The 26,296-nt window shown below is 37.7% G+C and overlaps 1 protein-coding gene across 28 annotated transcripts in view; it reads left to right on the top strand.

Moving 5' to 3' along the window:
- AFDN (afadin, adherens junction formation factor) overlaps positions 1-26,296 on the top strand; it is a 110,687-nt gene that overhangs the window by 80,390 nt on the left and 4,001 nt on the right. For 6 of the 28 annotated variants that reach the window (XM_015284345.4, XM_015284352.4, XM_015284351.4 and 3 more), the window contains 10 exons: positions 7,771-7,836; positions 7,995-8,068; positions 9,026-9,144; positions 10,143-10,337; positions 10,618-10,709; positions 11,123-11,311; positions 13,881-14,903; positions 16,790-16,825; positions 20,699-20,833; positions 22,328-22,841. In XM_015284345.4, coding sequence (XP_015139831.2) covers positions 7,771-7,836; positions 7,995-8,068; positions 9,026-9,144; positions 10,143-10,337; positions 10,618-10,709; positions 11,123-11,311; positions 13,881-14,903; positions 16,790-16,825; positions 20,699-20,833; positions 22,328-22,841 — 2,443 coding nt within the window. Of the gene's footprint in view, positions 1-7,770; positions 7,837-7,994; positions 8,069-9,025; positions 9,145-10,142; positions 10,338-10,617; positions 10,710-11,122; positions 11,312-13,880; positions 14,904-16,789; positions 16,826-20,698; positions 20,834-22,327; positions 22,842-26,296 lie in introns of those variants that run through there. The other 22 variants (XM_015284355.4, XM_040698598.2, XM_040698601.2 and 19 more) reach the window with 16 other exon arrangements.

The following is a 26,296-nucleotide window of genomic DNA, read 5'->3' as shown; positions in this document are numbered from 1 at the left end:
TGTTTATGCTTTCTTAAAAGCTGGGGTTAGGTTGGTTGCGTTATTCAACACAGTCCTTGGACTTCTTTAATATTATTATTAAAAAAAAAAAACAGTGGTCAATTATGGACAAACGCCCATTTGGATACTGTATGAAATCTTTGGATACCTTTTTCTTCCATAGATCTGAGTTAGCTGAGATTTTGCTGAGATTCTTTCTTTTGGTGTGCGAAAGGCACGGTTGGCCTTTCTCAGTGTCAGCTTGGCTTTCATTCCATCCTCCTGCTCTCAGTGATTTTTTTGTTGTTGTTCGTTTGCAGTCTGTCTGATTTGAAGAGTGGGAATCCCCTGGATAAACCTACTTGAGGTGTTTGTTATTGTTTTCTTCACCTTACAGGTTCATTTTTAATGAGAGAACCTAGCGTCTAGCGTTTTTTTTCTTCTTCCCGTAATCTGTGCAGTGATTCTTAAGTATATTGTATCAATGTTCTAGAGATTTAAGGTGCCAGAAATGACAAAATTGCTTTTTAACTAATGACAATTGCTGCAGTTGCATGAGTTCTCTGTTCTTTTCAAATCTTTCAGACTCTTCAGGAGATAGTCCTTCACTCAAGTAATTTATTTCTTCGTTTATTCAGTAAATTCTTTACTAAATTCCTTTGTATCTGGTGATGTGTTCTGGAACACTGGCTTACATTTTCCAGTTGTCCTACTGCTTCTTTGGGAGGCATTTATAGGTGATAGTTTGATAGGAGATCGTTAGATGTAAGTCTGCTTAACTTTTGAGATTTTAGCTTATTAAATTCCTATTTGTTGTAGTTTAATGAGTTCAAACATTACAGGAACTGTTTTGGGATTACTCTTCTTCTCCATTAACAGAGAAGAAAAAGGTCAACCACACAAACATATATTTGTTATATATGTAACAATAAGCATATAACATCCCTATGTAATTAAACAAAATTAGGTGTTTCTCAAGTAAGACTTTTTTACTGACCATTCCTGGTCCCAGTGAGCAGAAAATCTCTCTGAATTCACAGGACCCAAACATTGGAATTTCTGAGTTTATTATTTGCTGAGATAGCTCAAGTTGCAGCCTGTTAACTCTGCTCTGGTTCTATGATAGCTACTACTAATTTTTCTTTCATACTAGTAAGCGAAATGATCTGTAGGTACTGGCTCATCATGTGCTTTTCTGATCTAATTTAGTGTTTTAGTGTTGGATTACAGTATTTATGTACTTTATAGTGTTCAAGAATTAAATTATAGTATTTAAGCGTCCGTTTCATATGTCAATTTGTATGTAGGATCTACCCAGTGATTTAAGAATGTCTTTTGTCAAGTCAGCTGAAAATCACTAGAAAGAAAAGTCTCTCTTGTTAGAATTAACTTTTTTTTATGTGCATTTGACACATCTGAACATGGTTGAGCATTCAGTGAGCATTAACCATGCTTACTCTAAACTAAGCCTCACTAATACTACTTCCATAATTTGAAGTTTTCATTTAATTTCAAATGAGGAGCTAGATTGCATAAGCTATGCAACCTATGATCAGTTCTGATGTGAAACTCCCAACTCCCATCTTCAGGTTGTAATTTCCAACTCCATATTGTAGAATGTTTCTAAATGTGCTTTTGTTCTGTGATAATTTCTTGAAAGTGGGCAGCTACAGCAAGTTAGAAGCTTCTCTGTCTTTTTTAATTCTGTCCCACAATATAGATGCAATATGAACAGACATTAGGGAAATAGAACTTCTGGTGACTTTTAATTGCAGAATTTACTGATAGCATTTCATACCTAGGCTTCTTTCTTATTCTCTTGATTTGTAGTCCTGGTGTTCTTGCTGTGTTTCTCAGAGGAGCATGCATTATTTATTTACTTTTTACATTTTAGTCTGGTCACTTAAATATTTTCCCATACATTCTTTTCTTCATTTGTATTTAGGATTAAGACCTCAGTTACCATTCTGAGCAGACTTCTGTATGCAGATGTATCCTGTGTTTGTCTTTACCTCCCAAGCAGGATTAGAAGATCTATTAAAATGCTTTCTAAATGCAAGAGGATGTTCATTATTGTCATGGAATTCCCACAGCAATACTCGTAGTAAATTTAAGTGCATGCCAAACTTGCAAGCGCAATATGTTAACATCCTTTAACTCATGCTGCTTTAAAGTACTTTTTTTTTGAGCTTTTAAGAAATTGCTTCTTAAGGTAATGTAAGGTGATATAAAAACAAAAAAGCAAACCCAAGAAGCACCTATATAGAGGTAGTAAGTCTATTGCAAGTACACGGCTTCTGGTTGCTGGACCTAATTGTCTTTCTGTTTCTCACTTGAGTTGGCTGTGCACACCTGGCTTAATGATGTGTAAGCCCAAGCATGGAGAAGATTATCTTCAGGAGTCTTCTGTGGTTTTTATCCGGAGCAAATTAAGCTTCCTGGAATAAATAAAATGGGGACATTTTTATCCCACTGTGTAATTACATCAGCGGAAGGTGTATTGATTATTTTATTTTTTTTAACATGATACATTTTCTTCCATTCTGGATACTGTGTTCACCTCCATCACTTGCTAAACTTAGGATAGTATGTTTGGATGTGTTGGGTTATTTTTGTTTGTTGTTGTTGAGGAGCAGAATCTATACACTGTGGTAAAATTGGGAAGTGTCTTTTGTATTCCCTTGCCACGTGGGCTTTGAAAGCTTAAAATTAGGATGAATTTCAAACATTTGTAACATGTTTTTTCTTCTGTTTAGTTTGTTTCTCTCTGTGGGAATCTGCATAACTACATGCATGTGTGTCGGGTTTTTTTCTGGGTGTACCCCCTATTGTTTTGGAAGTCCACTTTCACTGGAATATTGTTCAGCAGTCACTGCTCAGAGCTGCTTCACAGAGCAGTCAGATGGATTTCTTTCTGACTCTGTATCAGTGCACAGCTAATGTCACTTTGAGTTTAACACAAAATGCTTGAAAATATTGAAACATGTAAATAGTATTATACTACTGACATTTTTTTTCTCTCAATTCTTTGTGCAGTTTTTTGTTTATTTAACTGTATTGTGAAAGCACAGAGTGGTTTTGAAGCTTAGGTCTAATTTGCTTGAGGTATCCGAATTTATAAATATTGCGTTATTTCCTTTCTTCTGTTAGCAATTTACTGTTCTTCTCATTCTCATAGGATAACACTTTCCATTTCAAACTCTTTCTGTATGGTTCTCTGCTATGGCTTTGCATTGCAGCAGTAGCTACTATTGAGTGGTAAACTAAAGGGGTCTTTCAGAATAGAGTATTGTGCCCATGCAGTTCAGCTAAGGAATATTGTAACCTAGGTGAACTGAAGCCTTTGTCCAGTGCTTCTGATATAATGATCATGTTCACTTTCAGCTAAGGCACTCATTTTTTATTAACACTTTGTGAGTGGTTCTTTCAGCTGAAAATTGGCTAAACAGCATAGATGGTAATTTAGAAGAGTTAATGTTTTTTGGGTTTTTTTTTCAGTTGTACATGTTGAAAAATGCCATAAATTAATATTTAAAGGGAAGAATTTCCCAATTTTTTCTCAACTTTTACTTTCTGCAAGGATTATAAAAACTGATAGGTACCACTAGAGCATTTACTGCTGCAGATAATGCTGTTTTGTTGCTTCTAGAATTTACTGAATTAGTAAAACCACAAGGAAAAAACTTCTTTTTATTCTTACTATGTTTGTACTTTCCACAATCATTTAACTTCTCTAAGATTGTGTTCTGCTGTTCAAACTTAGAGTTCTGTAGGTACACATGAATTTGATATTCAGGATAGGAGAAATTAAAGTGAATTGGAAAGGACGTATATTGTATCACTGTTATTGGTATCTGTCATTGTTTTGTTTGTGGGGGAATCATTTTAATTGTGCTGACCTTCACATTCCTTTAAAAGAAAAACAGATTTACAAGCAGTCTACAAAGAAACCTGTTTTGTTGTAATGTCAGTAAGTGATAGGAGAGAAATTCGTATGGTGCAGGTGAGAATTTCACTTTGACATTAAGGATTCATGTCTAACTATGTATTAACATCATGTTTGTGTCCTTAATTATTGTACATTACCTTCTAATGGAGTCTCCTGAAAGGAGCATAAACAAGTCTGTTTCAACAGAAATGAAAAATGTTTACTTAAGTTACTTGAAAGCATAGGGTAAAAGACACAGGAAGGTGGGTTAAATTTAATGATGCTCAGTGAGGGGGTCTTTGTAATGTAAGGGAAGATCATGAGCATTGTGTTAGAAACACGCTAAATGGTGTATAAAGTCCACAGGAAAGAGAGTTGTCCTAATATCTGAATAGATGTGGTAGTTGATAAAGGATGTTTTATATAATCTGAATTGAGATGTATTTTAAAATCATGTTGTATGCTTTTACATTTCATTAGCTTTGTGTTAAGAGAAATGACTTGGAGCTAACACATCTGCGCAGAATTTGTCTTAAAAGAACAGGAAAAAGACTGGCAAATTGTATAGGCTCCATAAAACTACCTTCAAAAAGAAGGAATATTGAGCAAAATGTCAGCTTCTCTTTATTGTCATGAAGAGTCACTGCAAAGTTTAGAGTGCAAGAACACTTAGAGCAGAAATCCATCTGATCTGGTATGTTCCAGCTGTTACTAATGGGAATTTAGCCAAAATGCATAACAAAACATGAAAGACAGTTCCTCCTATTTTCTAGCTTTCTGTAATTTCAGAATTTCTTCAGTATGTCTTCCATCTGTATACTTTTCTGATAGCTCCTGGAAAACCTTACCCTGAATCCTTGGTGTCTACAGCAAGGTCTACAGCAAGGTTTTCTTTGCGGTTTCCTAACTGAATTACAAAATCCTGTGGAAAAAGGCCAATAGCATGAATAAGGAAGCTTTGTATTTTGTCTGATTAGAGAAATGATATCCCATCTGCGCCATGCATAATTCTGTACGCCTTCACTTCCTCTCATGTTTGTTCTTTAAGAGGAGGAGTCCGTGTCTATTGTTTGGTTCTCTCAAGGAAGTTGCTCCATGTTTCTGATCACCCTTGTTATCCTCTGAGCCTCAGCTTCTGTTGTTGCCTTCTATAAGGGATGATACGGTCTTCCAAATGTAAGCCCTACAGTTTTGAAGTGACCATGGTATTTTCTGGTTTGTTTGTTCATAGTTCTGTTGGCTTCCAGGTGTTTGAACTGGCAAATGAATACTGTGAAAACAGTAATTAAGTAGATTGATCTTGAGCAACAGTTAAAGCCAATATAAAAACTACAATATGGGCATTTGTGCAATTGTAAATTTTTTTTTATTACTGTTTGCAATCCAATGCAGATATAATGGGCTTAAACAATTTTCTACTTCATTTAAGGTGTGCAATCATAATCAAGGATAAGAAAAGTGGTGTATACAGATATAGTCTGATATAATTAATGATTAGCGAAGTCACAATCCCAACTAGTTTGGATTAACATGTATGCTGTTTCAAGTAGCAAATGCTTCCTTTTCTCACTTAATCTTTGACTGCATTATGCAGTTTTTTGTCTGACTCATTAAACCTAATGAGGTGAGATTCTTGCAAACAGCTTTTGAAGTTAGAGCTGAATAAAGCAGCACCACTCCCAGCTCCCAAGACTTCTGATTAGTCTTGGTTAGTTTGGCCTGCAAGGAGATGTTGCTTCATCTCTGAAATTACACACAGTGCATGGGAGTAAAGGAGTAGGTGGGTGACTCTTGCTGGTGACTCCTTAGCCTGTTTGGATCCAAAGGAGCTTACCTTTAGATATACCAGTGGTTGGTGGCATGGGAAAGAGGCAGTCATGTTAATCTGCAATTCCTAACAAAGAGAAGTGGTAACTCTTCTGAGCTGCTTCTGCCAAAGATCAGAGCATTACTTCACATTCTGACAAGTAAAAGTATATTTTTCCCTATTACTGCTCCAGTTCTTAATCACTTCACTCTTCTCCATCCCTTGGTTTTACTTACCTGGTTTCTGTTTCTGTATGACAAATTTAGTTACATTATTGGTTGCCTCAGAGAACAGCGCATTCATTTAGGGCTTCTCTAACAAGTTAATTCCTTGTAAAAAGTAAAAGCTTCCTATCCTTCGTTAAACTGGTTATTAATATACTGGGACACCTTCTTTCTTATCTCATGAAAATTTAAATGTTAGAATTCCTGGTAAGAGATCTTGTTGTTGCATACTTTTTGGAAGCCTAGGTGTTCCATCACCTGGATCACCTACCTTCCTCATCTGCTTCACAGTTGGCTTGGGGAAAATGTTTGGTTTTCATTGAGTCAGTCCATCTTCTGAGTTGTACATCTGATTCTTTGGGTATTAAATTAAATACATGTATATATATTCTGCTGTTATTTGGATGTTCCCATAGTGTCCTTCCTTTTTTTTTTTTAATAAAGTAATCACCTTCATAGTCCTCCCAGACTCAGAAAGTTATTTACTTTACTCTTTAGTTATTTATATAAGTTTTTTCTTTTTTTTTCTTTTCTTTTTTTTTTTTCCTTTCAAGCAAATGTTACAAGAAATGAGGACATGTTGAATGTCTTGAATCGTGGGGCTCAAAGTAATTCCTACTCTGTGGCTGTTGAGTAAATATTTGGACTTAACTCAAGGTTTAATAAAAAATTAGATTCTTCACCTCTCAGACAACTTTTAACATTTGTTTCTGAAGAATCTGCACTTTTTTGTTCTACCTGATGATAATGATGGAAGTGATGAATCCTTTTGCTCATGAAGAGTTGGAATCGTAGGAGAGTGGGGAAGTTGCATATTCAATATGAAAGCAGTTTGGGGTGTTATTCCAGAAAACAACATTACATTAAAAATTGCTCAATTGAAAACTTCATGATAGTTCTAGAGTATTTTGAGTGATGTGCAGATGAATTTAATTGGCATGCTTTGCTATAGTATGTAATGAAATGATTGTGGTACATTTTAAGTGACAGCTTAAGGGTTTGTGATACTAACGTAGACTTCTCTGTGGTGTCTTGTAAATTTGAGCACGTGGATGATGCAACAGCATGGCTTGAATAGACGCTCGTGTTCTCATGCCTCAGATCCATTGGTTGTCTAGCAATATGTTTAGTGTTAACAGTCCTTTTAAAATTTGGTGGCATAGTTCTAGGCAGCTGTTTTATGAACAAAATTGCATGGTTCTGCAGTGGACTAAAATGTTGGCTTTGATAGTTCTAAAATTCTTACTAGTTACAATGTCTACTTGTTTATCCTGAAAGCAAAAGCACTGTTTGCTTCTTTTTCCTAGGTCCTTTACAGTCCTAATAAATGTAAAAAGTGTTTCTGTTCCTTTTTGTTATATATGTTCAAAGCAGAATAGGCAATCTACGCTTTACCTTGTGTGGTTTGGGCATTAGCAAGGGTAACAAGGCAGTCTTTTGGAACAGAATACACAGGTATATTGAAAAAAAATGATGCATTGAAAAGTGCAAGTAAGTATGTCTCATCAGAAGAGGATTAAAACAAAGTCCTAAGATAAAAGATTTAGTTGATATATTTTCTTTTTTATTTTTCAAGCTTGTATTAAGACTGAATACTCTTTACTTCTTGCAGTGTTTTCAGGTTCAAGAAGCCTAATATTAAAACTTGCTTTTGATTTTAAGCAAGCTTAACTTTCTTCCATGCTATTGGTTTTTGATTATTTTTTTTTTCCAGGCTGGGGAAATAAAAAATGAGAATTCAGAGGTTTATCTGGACATGTAAAATTTTGAATAAAGTTGAAGAAATGCATAAGAGATTAAATATAAATAAATTCATTTTTCTTTCTCTGTAGGGTGCTGGTCAAGACAAACTTGGAATATATGTCAAGTCTGTTGTGAAAGGAGGTGCTGCAGATGTGGTAAGTAATATTTTTAAATATAACAGGTTCAGGTATGGAAGGGTCATTTGGAAATACTTTTAAATCCTTTGTTTACTAATGTGCATGAGTAATTGTTCACATTTACATTAAGTTAGCATTGGTGAATGAATATTTTACTTTTCTCAATACGTAATTAGGATGGTCGTCTGGCAGCAGGGGATCAGCTGCTCAGTGTGGATGGTCGAAGCTTGGTGGGGCTGTCCCAGGAAAGGTATGGAACGCTCTCCCTTGGTGTCTTTACGTGGGGGAAAAAACCAAAACACTAGAGTAATATGAGGGATGCTCCAAAAGTAATGCCTCCTATTTTATTGTGTTGGCCCATAGAATTACAGGTGGATGTTGGTGGTATGACAGTAGAGACTGAGCCTTCCCACCAATATTCCATTATATATTGTTGCTGTGCGACAGGTGGCAGCTGAAGGGAAGTCTGACCAAATGGCATCGGACATAGAGTTGTGTGTGCAGCAATGGGGCGTCATTTTATTCCTCTATGCAGAAAAAGAATTCTCCCACTGACATTCATTGATGCTTGCTGAATGTTTCTGGAGATTGAAAAGTGGATGTGAGCACAGTGAGGCATCATAGCAGCTGTGAAACAGTGGGTCACTTCTGCAGATTTTTGCAAGCACACCATGCAGGCTCTTCATCACTGGCAAAAATTCATAGTTAATGGTGGTGACTGTGTTGAAAAACAGTGTTTTGTAGCTGGGAATGTGCTCCGTCTAATAGTCATGTTGTGATCTTTGTTGTAATTTCCATGGAAATAAGTAGGAGGCATCACTTTCAGAGCAATCTACTACAGAAAGTCTTAGACTCATTTTTTTTGCATATTGGATTTTTACTTCCTCTATAGGAGATGTGGTGTTACATGTTATGGCTCCAGTTTTTAGCAAACTTTTCTTACTCTAATTCTTAAATATTTTAGCTTCCAACTTACACCTGCAGAAACCCTTGCATGCATGTGTTGTCTATTCAGTACATTTATCTTCTGTTTTGTTAAATATTTTTTTTCATAATGATTTTAAGTATTAGCCAGAAACAGAGTGTTTTGTCATATAAAAGATTTCTAGAAAAAAATATGAGAAGTTGTGTCATACAAAATCATAAGAAGGAAAACTAAGAAATGATGGGCTTGATTTTATTTAATTTGCTTTGATATCTGTTGCAGGGCAGCAGAACTTATGACGAGGACAGGTTCTGTTGTAACACTGGAAGTAGCAAAACAAGGAGCAATATACCACGGTCTGGCAACCCTGCTAAATCAGCCATCTCCAATGATGCAAAGAGGTAAGAATAAATAAATAAATAAAAAGCTAAAACTGATGGCAATAACATCTTTGTAAGATTTAGAAGACAGTAAATACAGTAATTCATAGTAATTTGCCAAATTTTACCAGAACATTACATCAAAAATTAAATTTAATTGCATAGAAAGGAAGCATTTCTTTTCTTGTGAAAAGACAAACTAGCTTCTAAATAGTACTTAAAACTAAAAAACTTAAATAAATGCTTTCCATTTGTTCTTTAAAAAAAAAAGTATTAAAGTACAGTTGTGGTTTTGAAATAATTTTTAATTTTTAATTATGAAATATAATGAATACAAACACGATTAGAAACACGAATACAATTTCAATTTTTCCATCCCTTTCATAAAGGCTTCTCTCTTCATGGGATTTGTAAGCAGAAAGTGTAATGTAATTACTAAGAGAGAAAAAATAAAACCAGAAACCTCTGGAACATGTTCTGCGATAGGTTTTTATTTAGCTTTTAAACTAGAAATAGCAGAACCTTTATCTCGTAATGTTTCTATGTCAGATCTTAGAAGTTCTTGGATGTTTTTATCGTTGAACTTCATAGAGCCAACGTACAAGTCTTACACAGAATAATTTTATAGAGGAAGCCCTTTTCTATATATAGGTTATAGAAAAGAACGGGTTAAAAGAATAAATCCCTATTATCACGATTTACAACACCATTCCAGATGCCATATGCCTCTGTGAGTCTCCAAGAGACTTTTTAGTAAGGCACATTTGGCTTTTCCAAACGTCATATCTTTTCAAAAGCTATTTTGAAGTAGAGATTCTTTTTTGAATTAAACTAATCCTGTACAGTTGATAAGAAAGTGGAAGTGTGTATCTTAAGAAGGAACAGTTTTAAAGTTCATCAGTTGCTATGCCAGAAACTCAATTTTTATTCTAAATGCAAGGTAACTCCTGTTCAAAAAAGAATACCCTAGACAGCAGTTAATATAAGTGAAGGGGGAAAATGTATATCGACTGTTACAGTTTCTGACCGCCGTGGCTCAGGTAAACCCCGACCAAAGAGTGAAGGTTTTGAGCTGTATAACAACTCCACGCAAAATGGGTCACCTGAGAGCCCCCAGCTGCCATGGACGGAGTACAGTGAACCAAAGAAGCTGCCAGGAGATGACAGATTAATGAAGAACAGAGCCGATCATCGCTCCAGCCCCAACGTAGCAAGTAAGTCAGATTATTCTTCTCGCAGAGGTAGATGTCTCTTTCACGGACTTTAAGGGCTGTTCAATTCCAAAGGGGAAGGGGAGGGGTTATTTGGTTAAAAAGAAAATGCAGGATTAAGTTTAAGTTAGAAATAATGATGTAGTTGTAATGTTTGGAGCAAGCCTCTTGTTAGAATTATTCAAAGCAAAAATCATACTTACGTTGTGAATACTATTATTATATTAAGTTTTGTAAATTAATATTAACAGGCATGTAAATGCTTCCTTTAACTTTCCAACAGATCAGCCTCCAAGCCCTGGGGGGAAGAATGCTTATGCATCTGGAACTACCACCAAAATAACCTCAGTCTCGACTGGAAATCTTTGTACAGAGGTCAGAAGTGGCAAGAAAATGCTGGCTAGTAAATTTTCCTTAGCTATCAATGGATCAGTGTGCTTGAGTCAAAGCCGTATCTCAAGTATTTGTATGTAATGCTGGTGCTAGTGACTGAGTGGTGTTTTTTACTTACTGTGGCTTATTGAAAGATTAAGACAACTTTGTGTGATTTTATTACTTTTTGTTCATGAAGCTGCAATTTCTTTGGCTTGTGCAATATTGCATACTTGTTTTCAGACCGTAAAGATATTAGTCCTAACCACAGTTTATATTTGAAAACCTCTATTCCAGACAAATAATATTCTCACAAGGCAAAACAAAACATTTAAGAAACACATGGTTAGAAAAACATTCTTTACAGATCTGTGTGATTAGAAAATTCTATCTTACATTCGTTCTATCTTTTTCAGGAGCAAACTCTGCCTCCACGACCTGAAGCTTATCCTATCCCAACACAGACCTATACCAGAGAATATTTCACATTCCCAGCTTCAAAGTCCCAGGATCGAATGGGTCCAGCTCAGAGTCAGTGGCCAAATTATGAAGAGAAGCCACAGATCCAGGCAGAAAGTAATCACTCAATCAATACTACAATGCAGGTCAGAAGCATTTTTTTTTCTAAGTATAAGAGGGAGATGGAGGGAAGTAGAAGAAGCTGTTTCACTCCCAGTTTGCTGAAGGCGTTTTTGCAGAACAGTCAACCCTCTGTGATCTCTGAACTGCTGAATATTGGTTAAACCATAGCACAGATCAGGGGGATAACTGTACTTCTGCGAAGATTGGCTTGGGATCAGGAACCTTACTTGGTGTTTTTTTTTTTTTTGCCATGGAATTTTTGTTAGCAAGTTTTATTACCTGGGATGTTTTAAGTCCTCATTACTCAAAACAATGGGGAATAGATGGTAGTTGGGTTTATCTTGTAAAATGTTTTGTAGTTTTCTGTAAAGTAAACTAAATCCTTCACTCCTCTAAGACGGTTTATGTGGAAAAAATCTCTTTGCCCGCAGGGTGCATCGTTTAAGTGACAGTGAAGTATTAAAAATGACATAACACAGTATTTTGAAAACTATCCAGGGCCTTTGAAGAAATACATTCCCTTCTCTCATTAAAAAAAAAAAAAGGAAAAAAAAAACCCCACACCCTTAAAACTGCATTTTTTTCACTTCCATTGATAACTGCCCTGCTATCAAAATGCAAATGCTTCTTGACCTGAAATGAATTTACCTTTATAAAGTTGAAAGATAATGTTGTTCTGCTACATGAGGACTTTCCTCAAATCCATATAGGAAATGAAATCTTGGTAGTCGAAATCCAGTCACTGGATCTTTTTCAATGATGAAGCTCAAAAAACTGAAGAGAGGAAGAAATATTTTGTTGTTGTTGTTTGGATGGGTTTCTGTTTGATTTTGTTTAGTTAAATCTCAGTATGCTTTACTTTCTGAAAAGCATTGTCATCTAAGTTACTTTATCTGGTGTCATAGAAACTAACTAGGGATTGATATGTTGAGTAATCCCACATATATTGGCGAATAGGGAGAAAAGTTACTTGGATAAAAGCTTAGTTCACTGAGTGTATGTATTTATTTCAGTGCCAAAGATATCAAATCATATTCCTCCAGTAAAGAAAATAGATCCTATACCCAAAGTAGGATGGTAATTTTGAAGGAGCAGGCTGTGAGTTAATGAGTGTGTCATGTAACAATGGAAATATTTTGCTGAATTCCTTTAATTAACTCCTTCGTATTTCATGAATTCATCCCACCTAATCTGAGCTGTGTAGTTAATGTTTGGCTGTCTGTGTAGCTGCCGTGGCAGGGGGAGGCTAGTATTTCCGTTTCTCCTAATGGGATGAACTGCCATCTGGACATGCACCTCTCCTCTGCTTAAGGCAAGCTTAAGTGAGTAGCTTAGACAAGGCAGTTAAAACTGGTAAGATGAACCCCATCTGTTAAAGCTGTTGACAGATACAGAATTTGGGCTATGGTCTTAAGGATTAAAGTGTTGAAGCATTTTCATAAAACCAACAACTAGGAGCTTTAGCACCCTACAAGCATTGAAAGTGTAGACATACTTCTCCCCACCGTGCAATACTTCAGGTTGAAAAGGGAGGAAAATAGACTTCAATGAATAAAGAAATAAATAAGTCTTTACAGCTTTTCACTGATGTGAAATGCCTGTTTTCTGCTCCAAATGTATTAGCAAACTGTTTGGTTAGGTGCATCTTTACAGCAAATCTAACACAAATAACTGTGTGTTCAGATCTGCTGGACTAATAGAGCATAAAGAATACACTTGTTCATCTCAAAGAAGGCATTATTTTGAGGTTACAGCTAAGGTCATTGATGGAGGAAGAAGGAAAGGAGTTTGCTTTGTTAATCTTCTCTCAGTTGTTGATAATTGGTACATTATGTGTTCAGTGCTTACTATTTCCTAACATTCAAAGCATGAATTTTTGCTGCAAGAAAACAATTAACAGATTTGATAACCCTAATTTAGGGCCTAGTGTTCCTTTCCAGAAGATTGTATAACACAATGGTACCTCAGGCTTGAATACAAAGAGACTTGGGGTTTGACACATTAAGTCCATGCTCCAAAAACAGGTAGAACTAGATAGGACTTTCCATATTCTGTACCCATGAATGACTGTCATAATGAGAGCTTCCAGCTGAGTCATCTCTCTTATTAACGGGGGAGGATGGGCAGAGGCTCCCTCGTCTTTTCCTCAGCAGTCTTTCTGTTTGCCTTCCTAATAGGAAAACCCTTTGTCGAGCCAGCTGAAGCCTGAGTGGCAGAGCTGGTGTGCTTGCGCTGCTGGTCCAAGCTACTGGGGCTTTTGTGCTCCTATGGTGGGGAGAGTCCTGAGGAACTCTGTGAGCTGGGGAGTTTAAGTTCTATTTTGTGTTCTTCCTTTCTCCCAGTCCAGGTTTCCAGGCTTTTCAGAGGTTTTAAAATCTTCTATCGCTTGAATGAGTTAAAATGACTGGGAAGAATATTTTATGGTTGCTTTTAAGAAACTTACTTGTCATGGAAATGCTGAACTTCTCTAAAAGTAATCACCTTCAGTAATAGGAATGTGATTGGTTTGTGAGCCATTTGGGCTTTTAGTATTTCAAATATGTTTTTATAGAGATGGACTGTGAAATAGATGCTTTGTTTAATTTTTTCCAGCGCGTGGCTCGATCCCAGGAAGAACTCCGAGATAAAGTTTTCCAGCCAGAGAGGAATCGTTTGGAAGTTGTTATCCGGAAGGACATAGAATACATTGATCGGAAGTCAGACAGCGATCAGTGGATGAATTCATCTGTGGATTCTAGCACATCTAGCCAAGAGCACCTGAACCATACATCCAAACCTGTTTCACCTGGTTCTTGCTTAACTAAAAGTGGACCTGGCCGTTGGAAAACTCCAGCTACGAGCCAGCCAACTCCAGTGGCCGTTTCCCAGCCCATCAGAACAGACCTTCCTCCTCCGCCGCCACCTCCTCCGGTGCATTATGCAGCTGAATTTGATGAACCACAAATGGATTTGCCTCTGCCTCCCCCTCCTCCACCGAACCAAGTAGGAGCACAAGCATCTTCTCAGGTGGCTGCCGCTGAGCGTAAAAAACGAGAAGAGCATCAGAGGTGGTATGAAAAGGAAAAGGCACGTTTGGAAGAAGAACGAGAAAGGAAACGCCGTGAGCAAGAGAGAAAACTGGGCCAAATGCGTTCGCAGCCACTAATTCCTCCCCAGCCTGTGGTTCCTCCTGTTTCCCTTCAGCAAGTGAAATCGGAAAAAACTTCAACTTTCCAGAGGTCTCAAGAAACAGTCATTCGAGAGTTGCAGCCACAACAGCAGCCTCGGACTATTGAGCGGAGAGATCTGCAGTACATTACTATCAGCAAGGAAGAATTGTCCTCTAGTGACAGCCTCTCTCCAGATCCCTGGAAACGAGATGCCAAGGAGAAACTGGAGAAGCAGCAGCAGATGCACATTGTGGACATGCTGAGCAAAGAGATTCAGGATCTTCAGAACAAGCCTGATCGTACAGCTGAAGAGAACGACCGCCTGCGCAAACTCATGCTAGAGTGGCAGTTCCAAAAGCGACTTCAGGAATCAAAACAAAAGGATGAAGATGATGATGAAGAAGAGGACGATGATGTGGATACTATGCTTATCATGCAGCGGCTGGAGGCAGAAAGAAGAGCAAGGGTAAAACGGGATAATCCTTTCTAGACAAAAGCATAGTAATTGTGTGTGTCTTGGTGGGTTCTCTGGATTTGTCTGAGTACTTTGATCTCCTAGTAGGGTAAAGGAGAACGGAGCTGTCTTGACTGTGTTTAATTTTTAAAATTGCTGTAGGAGCTTTCACTTGCTTGCAGTGGCTTCACCAATGAAACAATGAATTATGAAGGTGTCATAGCTACCTATTACAGAATGTAAGTTGGCAGTCAAATTTACATTTCTTGTTGTGGCTGCAGAAATTCCCTGTACACAAAGGGATTTAGCCATGTAGCTGGACCAGGATTAGAAAGTTAAACATAGGATAGAATTTGCTTACAGGAACTCAAGCAAAAATATTTGAAATTATGAAAATTTGTAGCAGAATCAGGAACAAAAAGCACTGTTTTTCCCTTTTTTTTTTTTTCTCAGATATTTTTATCTGTAAGAGTTCTTACTTACTAGTACTTATTAGTCTTGGAACTGAAATGGACACTGAATACATGATGTTAACAGGGAACAGAGTTTCCACCACGTTGGTCCACTCCGATCAGAGGCTGAGGCATGAGGCAGATGTTACCTCTGCATTTACCACCACCTCTGTGGTAACACTAACAGTGCTGGGTGGAAGCATGAGACTGAGCCATATCGTTTCACGTGTTGTAGAAACTCAAGTACCCTGCCTAGGGCTCCAGCTTGCAGATTTTGCATGGTGTACAGTTCAATCAGCATCGGATGGGGTTTGCTTACCTTAGCTTCAGTACTGTAAAAGATCATAACATATGTACTAAGATAATGTAGCTGAATAGTCTGATAAAGGTTTTATCACTCCACTGCTAGTTGCTGTCTCTTAGAGTCTCTTGAATCTCTTGTTGTTGGGAAACAATTCACGTAGGGAGAATTTTTCTTCTCTGAATAGCACTGATACCAAAGTTACATACCAATAAGTATGCTTTCACAGGCTTAAAAAACTATCTCTGTAATTCACTGTCTTCTGTTTGTCTTGAAAAGTTGACTTAATTCTGTGATAAGCAGTTTCTACTTGTTGATAAATGTTTGCACGTGTATTTTGGCATTCAGAAATTGCTATCAGCTTGAGTAATACTTGAGCTCAGGATTGTTTTGGCTGCTTGATTCTCTAAACTTGCTCTTCTCGTGTTTGCTGCAGTCTGCATTGCTTTCCTTTTTTTTTTTCTTGTGGCTAACTTTATTACTGTTTAAAACAATAGATACCTCAAGCTTGGAAACTGAAGAAAGGAAAGGATAAATATATCTTTGGCGGAATGGTTGTGTTAAAGCTCAGCACTGCTAACATGTAATTTGTAGCACGAAAGCAGTTACCTCTAGGCATAAAAATCCATATAAAACTACCATTTTCACAGAAATCTTTAACATTTTACTGTAGCAAAACTAAAAAAGCCATGTGTCATTAATGAAAAGCCAATTGCATTGCATAGCGTTTTATCAGTCTTCTTTGCAAGTGCTGGATTTCTAATACTGTTTGTGCATGAAGTTCTTCCAGCATTTTGGAACGTTCTGAAACTAAAAAATAACAGTTGTTTTGAGCAGAACTGATGTTTGCGTTTGAGTTGCATTTCACTGTCTGTACTACTGGAGATGCAATAAACAGCATCTGTAGAGAAAAACTGAGCTTGCGAATGAATTTAAACAGTACTGATTAAAAAGAGGAAAAAAAAAAAAAAAGAATTATCTGCTTGTTTCCTTGTCTGTATTGCAGGAGTTTGTGGAGTTCAGTTTGTCTTTCTAAAACATCTGACTTAACAAATAAAGAAAATGCTTTTGAAATAGAACAAGCCTAACCTATCTTTGTTTTCACTGTGCATCTTTCTTTTTTTCCCCTTTCTTACTACCTGCAGCAGACTGCTGTGCCAGCAATCTCTGTTCTAGACTTGGTATGTTTGTTTCTTTCTCCTTAATATCTTTCACATTTCAATTTCTGATGTTAATAATAATCGTCTTCTGTGCTTTGGATGATGATTTGCCATCTTTGGGTGTTCAAAAATCATTTTGATACAATAAACAGTAAGTTAACTATAAGCATGCATTTGAATGTTTCCACGTGTGGTGACTCCTTCCCTCCCCTGTGTTTCTCTCCTTGTAGATGTTGTGTTCTGCTTGCAGGCTTGATTTGTTTGTTGTAGCAGCAGTCTGATATAAAATAGTGGACTTGGTGTTTTTTCACTGTGTTTATGACATCTTGCTAAGCAGTTTGAGTGATCAAACTGTGAGGTAAGATTTCTTCCTTTCTCTCCCTCCCTCCCCCCTTCTTGTTTTAGAAGAGTTCTAGCAGTGCCATTCCCTTCTGATAAGAAGTGAATTGTTCTGAGAGCCTAATAATACAGAATATTTAAACTCTGTTGATAACAAACATGCATAGCTTACTATGATTTAACATAGTGTTTAGCCGCATGCTGAAACCTGCTGTTACACGTGTGGAGTTTTCCCACTGAAGTAAAAATGGACTGTAAACTCAGAAATTACTTCTGAACTAATATTTCCAAGTTGGTCACATAAATGTGTGATTACGAAGTTACTGTATTTTATTTTCCCAAATTTCAGTTTGAGATGGTTAATGCTATTGTCTGCTGTCTGAAACATGGCAAGCTTTCAACCTGAGGCATTAACCTCTAAGACTTCAGTTAATTCTGTATTTTATTGCTCTCATTGGGAATGGGTACACGGGGGGAGGGGAAGTTTTCTGTCTGGATATAGAACTATATCACCTTCAGAGTATTCTGTGTCATGAGTATGCTAGTCTGAAAGAAGGGTAATGTGTGCAAGTCCTATGAGTGTCGTTAATTTGTGTTGCTGGAAAAGAACTGTAAGCTTCGCTGATCAAAATATGGATTTGGATATTTCTTCACTTTATTTAAAAAACAAAACACAGGCTCTTAAAACTCATATTTAAGTAATGCATAATTATAAGTGCATCTGAAGTAACTCAGTTATGCGTTTGTGTGGTCCATCAGTTCTGAGCAGTTGACTGCAGAGAAAGAAGTGAAGCGTGTAAGCTCATTGTGGAGGTTTCAGATGCAGATGCAGTATCTAGCAGTATTTTTACTTATTACTTATTACTTTACTTATTACTAGTCCTGTTTATTTAGCTGTTTCGCCAGTGCCTTGGTCTGTGATCAGGTAGATAAGGTTCTTGACCAGGTAGGCTGTGAGCTCCTGGACCATTCTGCTATAGAAGGCTGTGAATTCAGACAGTATCAGCAACCTTAAAGATGAGTTAGGCAAATTCACAGGCCTTGCATCTGTGAGTAGCTAATGAAAGGATTACACAAGAGGATGCAATCCCTAGTGCAGTGCTGAATGCTGGGGAAATACTGGAAGAATGGCCCACAGAAATGGCAGTGCTCCTTGCCATCGTCAGGCACGGAATGCTGCACCAGATGGGTTGATGGCCTGAACCAACAGAGGGTTTATTTGTCAGAAATAAATAGGTATAAATGCACGGTTCATCTGGAACTTTATTTAAAACATTCTAAGCAGTGCTTGGAGGAATGAGTTTTATCTGGGATCTGAGGCTTCCTTCAAGCATGCCAATCCCACGCCTATCTTCTCATTTCTGATACTCCAGAATTCTCTCTACTTCTCTCTCCCTATTACCCTCTGACTGTTAGCTGAGGGCCATGTAAGGATCTTGAAAATCTGGTAGTTCCATATGAATTGCATAACGTTGTATGCAACCACAAAAACACATCTTCACGTGCTCTGGCATGCCTTGCCATCCCGGTGTTCCCTGCCATCCTCTGAAAGCCCCAGAGTAGAAACTACTTTACTAATCATTCAAGAAATGAAGCATCCCTCGGTAACAGCTACTGTATTCCTGTTTGTGCTTCTTTTATTATTTTTGGCCTTTGTCCTAGGTGTTATGTTAGAATAGGCTTTGATTTGAATGGGTTGTCTTCCACAGTTGTTATGGTTTGTATGTTGACATAAGCCCCCGTGTGGAACCCAGCCTAGTTTCCCCTTCTTAGTTAAGCTCGCAAGCAAACATAACGAAACAATACTAGTTCCCCTTTGCTACTAAGCACAAAGGTATCCATGCAGTAATCTGAAATCAGTAATTACTGTGTTGAGACCTTTGCTCTAAATGTGACTGGGACAAAGTCAAAGAATTCTGTTTTTTTTTTCTTCTGTGCAGTTTTTGCCTTTTTTTTTTTAAAGAGGAAATTACTTCTCTTCATTAAGTCTTCTGAATTAGTAGCTGTCTTTCCTTTTGACAACACTGTCTCCTCTGCTAAAACAGTTTCTTCTTAATAAACAAGACAGACAAGGTCTTAATGGAAGTACATAGTAGATTATTTACTTTCTTCCCTACTCTACAGCGTGTACTGAGTTTCATCTTTTTGTAACAGTGAGTTAGGAATTACAGAGCTTACAAATAAGGTGAATTTACTCAGAGGTACCATCGCCCAGTACACGTTTGCCAAACTCCTGCCCAAATGAAATTAATTACTCTGTTCTTTAGCTTTTGTGCTTTAAATGTAGAGATTTGTAACACTTAAGATCAGAGGTGGTTTTGGTGCAGTTGTTTCTCTATCTGTTGTATGATGTAGGAGACGAGTGTTCACAAAGTGCTGTTGCATTAGGGCATAAGAGAAAAAATGCTACGTGAATCATAGAGGGAAATAAATATTAGGGAACTTGTAAAATAAAAAAGAACAGAGTTTTGTTTTATTGATCATAAAAACTGGTTAGAAAACCTTACACCAGTATCTGATGGACAGTATGTATACATTAAAGTACACTTCCTCTTAAATAGCAGAGTCTGCAGGAGACAAATGACACACAGCTACGTGGAAGTTGTTCTTGAAAACTCTTACTAGAACTAAATTTTGCTTACTATCATCATTGCTTTGTTCCTTATGAGCCGTTTGATATAAGTGAAGCTGGGTTGAGAAGCAAATCCAGAAGTAGAGAAACAGTAGTGTTAAGTACAGCATGCAGTAAAGCATGCCAGTCAGTGATAGGATCTTATAAACAAAGCATCACTTTGAAACATGTCACAGTAAAAAGCAAAGCAGGGTATAGTCTACTTAGTTTCTATTTATGAATGTTATGTCAATGAATACTCCCATCCAGCAAGAGCAGATCCTGTTAGCTTCAGAGAAATGGGCAAAGTTTGGGTTTTTGCTCATTTTTCTTACCTGTGCAGTGTTTATCACAAACATGTATGAAGCAGTGTTGTCTCTTGGACATTAGTTGTTCTTGTGAGCAAAGATTTCTTTGCCTCGCTCTGCTTTTTTCAAAACACATCTGTTGCAGATACAGTGGGAGATTTTATTTATCTCCTGAGACTATTTGCAGGCTTGCTGAATGAGCCTGGTACCTTAAATGGATTGACCCTTTGACTAATGAGTCGTGATTTTCCGGTGCTTAAATTCTAATCCCAAATGAAAAACGAATTGGCTGCTAGAGCTGTGGACTGTTGGTTTCAAGTATTTAATTTCAGTTTGCTATGCCTATGAGACTGGTAGCTGAAGCAGTCTGGAGCATGTGTCACCTCAGTCTTCTGCTAGGGCTTCGTTATGACTGCTAAGAATGTCTCTCTGCCTGTTTTTAAGTGTGTAGTTCTGTGCATCTCTTGTTTTCCCAGCTTTTATTATTAATAGGGACTTTAGGGAAAAGCAGTATTATTAATGTGTAGTGCAGCACTTTCTACTGAATTGTTTTTAGATACAAATGCTCAGTTTATAGGGTTTTTTTGAACCTCTCGCCATGTGAGTGATGAAAAATTAACGGTGTGTCTCTGTTAGTTACAGGATGAAGAACGCAGACGACAGCAACAGTTAGAAGAAATGCGCAAGCGAGAAGCAGAAGACAGGGCCAGGCAGGAAGAGGAGCGCCGACAGCAAGAGGAGGAGCGAACCAGGAGAGAGGCAGAAGAAAAGGTTATGGTCTTCTGAGGGCTCCAGGAGTTCTTACAGGCCTCTCCTCTTTAGCCTGGCCAGCAGCAGCTCAGTTTTGGGTCGTCAAGGGTTAAATGCACTAAATCAGTGATAAGGGTCATGGCCTATGGCTTAACTTTACCAATATGTTTATTATTAAAAAAAAAAAAAAGGAGAATTGAGCAAATTTGCCATTTGTGATGGCTAGAGGTCAGCGGTATTGCAGAAGTAATAGAGTAGGCGTTCCAGCTGAGGGTTTTTGCAATGACAAGGGCTTATTTGCAGAGCCTTTTATAGAAGAATTAAGGCTGAAACCTATTGTGTCTCCTAGTTTTCTCAAAAATAGGCTAATCTGGTTTCTGACAGTGATGCATTGCTATCAAATGATGTGTGTCACACACTTGAGAAGATTTTCACTGACAGATCTGCACTGAGGTGCTTGTGCATCTACCAGCTAGGAGCTCAGTACCATCTGACCACCCTGATGGCTTTAGAGACAAGGATAAGGAAATGAGTTTCTTGTCTTTACTCTAGAGAAACAAGATTTATTTATTTGCTTATTTTAGAGTACCAGACTCAGTGCTGAGCGGCTAAAGTGAATATTTTTAAATATAAATGAAGAACAAAAGGAATGTTCAAAATGTCATATAGTCCCAGCAGAAGTTATAGTATGCTTAGACAAAGTGGTTTTTTTGTAATGTGTGGTGGCCAAATACACATCTTCATGTGTTACCAAGCTACAGAGTAAATTATGAAAAAAAAATGCATTAATTTACAGTGTGGCTTAGACAAGAGCTGAACAAAATTAAATGCTATGAAGTTTAAAAACAAGAAAAATCTTTAAAACTGGGAAATACAGGCATTTTGTGGCTTTTTCAGTGGTAAATAGCCTAGTGTATCATATGCACATTCTTTTAGAAAGGTGCTTTTTATAAATGCTTTCATAGCAAGCATCACTTGATGTTAGTTTTTAAAAGGTTCTTTGTAACTGGATTTTTATGTGAAAGTAGTTTTCCTGCTATTCATACTTGAAGCTTCGTTAGGGGTTGTGTATTCCAAGGTTCTGTTGTTCAGTTTACATTGCATAAGCCTGCAGTAGGATTATAAAGTTCCTTTTTTAAGACAGTAGTTAATTTTAGTTATTTTCTCTCCCACAGATTCTTTACAGCTTTAGTGAATATACCCATTATTAACTGTAGTTACATTTTCAGTAATAAATACAGGAGTTGCCCTTAGTTCACGTAGGCAGTTGCTTTGAGATTTACACTGCTTCTAGTAAACCTGGAAGTAACAGCAACGCTGTGTTACAGGGAGAAGGCCTTTTTTTCATAGTAGTAAATAATCTTTGTATGAGTTCATGTAGAAGCGTTGCTTGTTGCCAAAAAAGGAGACAAAGAAAAGACGTTTGTAGCTCTGATGGAGATTCAAAGCTCCTAGATTGAAATGCCTGTCATACTGACCAGTGTGTGTTGTTTTTTTTTTCCTCTGGACTTACAGAGGCGACAGGAAGAGGAGTATTACAATCGCTTAGAGGCTGAAAGGCGCAGGCAGCACGATGAAGCAGAACGAAGATTGCTGGAACCAGACGAGCCTGGTCTGTACAGACCTCCACTTCCACGGGAATATGAACTCCCATCCCCAACCCCTTCATCTAACGCTCCTCCTCCCCCACCTCAGCGAAACACCTCTTACCTCAAAACACAGGTCCTCTCCCCTGACACGATTTATACTGCCAAGTTTGTTGCATACAATGATGATGAGGAGGAGGAGGATTCCAATCTAGCAGGTCAGGATAAGTACTCCAGCACAAGAAAATCTTATGGTGACTTTCCTCCTGCCACCCTTAAACCACAGCAGCCCTCCCGCCAGCCTCGCCCAGTTTCAGATGGCCTCTTTCTTTCCAACTCATTCCAGTCATCTCCAGTCAATGCCAACAGTACTGCTGCCAAAAAAAGCCAGCCCCCGCCCCCACCAAACAAACCGAGTTTCATCCATGCCAGCAGCTCTAAAGGTAGACACCGTGAAATCGATCTTCTCCACGGAACTGTCCTCATGTTTTCAACTCTGATGCTGTAGATCAAATCACTTCCTTCGTGATTTTTTTTTTTCCACTTAATCACTATTTTCACTATGGTGATCTAACTTAAATCCTAATATTAATGCGAATCTTCCCATTTTTAATCGTTTTGATCTCTCAAATTTCCTAGTTCCTTACTCCAATTCTTCAAAAGTAAAAAATTCATCTTTCACGCAATGAATTCAAATTTATTTTAACTGTTACTCAACCAATTCAAAGTACTGTTGGTTTTGGCTCTCACTCTGTATCTTTCAGTGATTTGTTTTGTATGACCACTGGTTACTCAGGGCATCTGGAAGTGTGTCTTTCTTGAACACAGGAATCTTCTTCTGTTGGGTTCGTGAACAGAGCTATCCATCTGCTTTTGGTTTTGGTACCAGGGTTCTCTCTCTTAATAACGTGTGCAAATGGCTTTAAAATGACCTTTCTAGGTATAGCTCTTAAATTTAAGAGCACTGAGAGCTATACAGAACATGCAGTAAGTTGAATTCAGTCAGCACCATTTCTGTATTTCTGCTTTGTACGGTGCAGTTTTCTTGTAAACAGGGACAAAAATCTAAATTTCATCTGTGCACCCTGTGCCTTGCTCTTCCCCTGCCCTTTCCTCACGCTTATATTTTTGTGCCTCCTCATCTTGTTTCTCTTATAACTCCAAGTGGACAACCATAATGGAGTTCAATTTCAAGTAGAGTTCTAGTTGCTAGTAACTTCAGAATCGTATTTTATCTTCAGAGTACTAGTTTAGTTACACTCATGAATTTAACAGTGATTCAGTATAAAGTTCCATGCTAATTTTTTTTGAACCTGCTTCAAAGGAAAAATTTTACATACTTCCCTCTTTGAATATGCAAGTATGCATGAGTCCTACTCTGTGTGCAGTTTATGAATGTGGGAGTTTCATCTTTAAATAGCAGCATCTGCCAGCATTTCCCCTACATTTGTACTCTTCTGTATTCTTCTGAAGGGAGTGGTAGCCATGACGTTCTCCTAGTTTGATCTTCTTGCTTCTGTTAGAATTCAGTGGATGCCTTGATAACCAATTCAGCATATGAAATCATCGTTTTAGAATGGAAAGTAATGTCACCTGAGAAAGCATGGGAAGGTGTCTGTGCTGGCTTCTACCTGAACAGACAACTTGTTGACTAGATTGAAGTCTCAAGTGAAATGTGAAAGTCTGGCATATCCTTGCTTTACTTTTTGATCACCTAGTCACTATGGAAAAATACTAAATTTCTTTAAACAGAGGTATGATGTCTTCTGGTCATAGCGAGCATAGTAGCCACAGAACAGGTACCATTTATCAGAGGCACTTCTATCACAGCTACAGTCATGTAGTAATACAGCTTAGAGAATGTATGAAACCATACAAGTGCACGATACTCAGTGCTTCTTGCCTGCATCCTTTTCAGCTGAGGCTCAAGTTGTTTTCCAGCAAGAAATCTTGTTCTTTGCAGGGCATATTTGCTTCTGATGCAGACAGCTTCCAGAATCACAAAGAAGCTTTGCACAGCATTGTGTAGTTTTGATATTCCTGAAGGGTCAGAGTTTAGCTCCGTAACAATTACTGCCCAACTAATATTGCTGACACTTAGCAGTTTCGCTCTTGGGGGTCAGTATAGCATCCTAGTTGCATAAAAGATGTCCTCACTATTAATCATTTTAAAGAGAAAAAAATATGTTTGTTTAACCAAGTATTGCCTGTGAGATCTCTTGATGTATTGGCCCCTATGGATTCTACAAACTCATCAGTCACTCCTCTCTTGCTCTACCATTGATTCCAAATCTTAAAAGAGAGAAAAGGCTTTTGCTTTTCACTGCTCAGTCATTAGATGGGAGTATGAGTAGACACACTATGCTATCTATGTGCTACATTACAAATGCAGATATTTCAGTTACATGCCTATCATACAAGCAAGTCCACTGATAAACCCACCAAAACTGTTCTCAAATCTCAGTTTTCTATCGGAAGTAGTTTAGTTTTCAAACTCATTATATTGCACAGAATTAAAGAATGACGAGATCTACACATAAAAAGTTCTCTTTAAACACTTAGACTCCATTGCCATCTGCCCCTTAGGAATGTTCTGAAACAAGCTTCTGACACAAAACTTTTGTGCTGTATGTATGTACTGAATTTTTGTTCTTTCGAAGTACTTTATTTTTCTAGAAGCTCTTATTTGACACTGACTCAAGTATAAATATGCCTTCCGTCACAGCACATAGAATTCCAAAGGCCCTTTCTTTCTTTCCTTATTTGGCGTTTCGAAAGCTGAATATGTAATAAATTAACTCTAGAACTATCCATCACTAGTTGTCACCACCACTCTTGCTGCCTTCCATCATCCAAAACCCAGAACGCCATTTCATATTTAACTGCATCTGCCAATCCTCCTGCTTTCTGTTAACTTCTGTGGAAAGATGAATCTCAGGAAAGTGAAATGTTCAGTGATACTTTGTGTGTGTATGTGTTCATTTTCCGGAAAACATTCAGAAGGACAACCTACAAAGACTTGGTTAGGTGTTTGGTAACAGTTAAGGAATTTTGTAGTATGATGCTTCGCCTTTAATAACCTAATTCATAAACCATACAACTAATTCTGAATACTCTTATTTCATAATTTTTAAATTAGCCATGAGAACAGGTTAACCTCACCTGATTGCTCAAGCTTCTATGAAGACTGCCTGCGTAACGTACAAAGCCGTTTGCACAAAATGCAGAATTCACTGTGCAGTTTACCATCTCCCATCTCGCTGACTCTTGTTACATTACTGTCCTTTACAGTTCTTTTCTGTTCTGAATGCTAACTCTAGTAAACCACGCTTCTGCAAATTTGGCTCTCGTAACCTTCTTCCACTGGGTTGCTTAAGACCATTGGCTCCATCAACTAGCCAAGAAAAAAGCCAACACCGATATCAAAACTGCTGTTGGAAAGTGGGTGGAACATGTGGAAACAGTATGTTCCAAGTAGGGGAGGGTGGTACCGAATGCATGTAAGACTCGTGTCAGAAAGGAAAAAAAATTCTTAATTCAACTGGCATATCTAGTATGATTTGATGCACTACAAATCTGGGGTGAAAAATATTTAGCCAATAATGTGCTTGCTAAATTGACCTGTGTCTTCCAGCCTCCTATCATCTCTTTTATTTCACTGAGTACTTGTGAGAAGTTATATATACCAGTGGAAGAAGCAAACATTTCCTCCTGTACAGAGTAAGGTTCACAAGACATAACGTGCAATATTTGAGACCAGAACTGTCCGGAGACAAATCTGACACTTTATTTTTCACTCATCCTGACAGTCATTACGAGAAATACGGTTTGAATGCAGTATAAATTTAGTAAACTTTTTGATTGGAAAGAAAAGGTTTTGTCTTGTGGCCTTTAGAAA

Source organism: Gallus gallus, chromosome 3 (assembly GCF_016699485.2).
Source record: "Gallus gallus isolate bGalGal1 chromosome 3, bGalGal1.mat.broiler.GRCg7b, whole genome shotgun sequence".
Classification (NCBI taxonomy): Eukaryota; Metazoa; Chordata; class Aves; order Galliformes; family Phasianidae; genus Gallus; species Gallus gallus.
The sequence above is the reverse complement of the archived record's forward strand: the minus strand, read 5'-3'. Positions and strand labels throughout refer to the sequence as shown.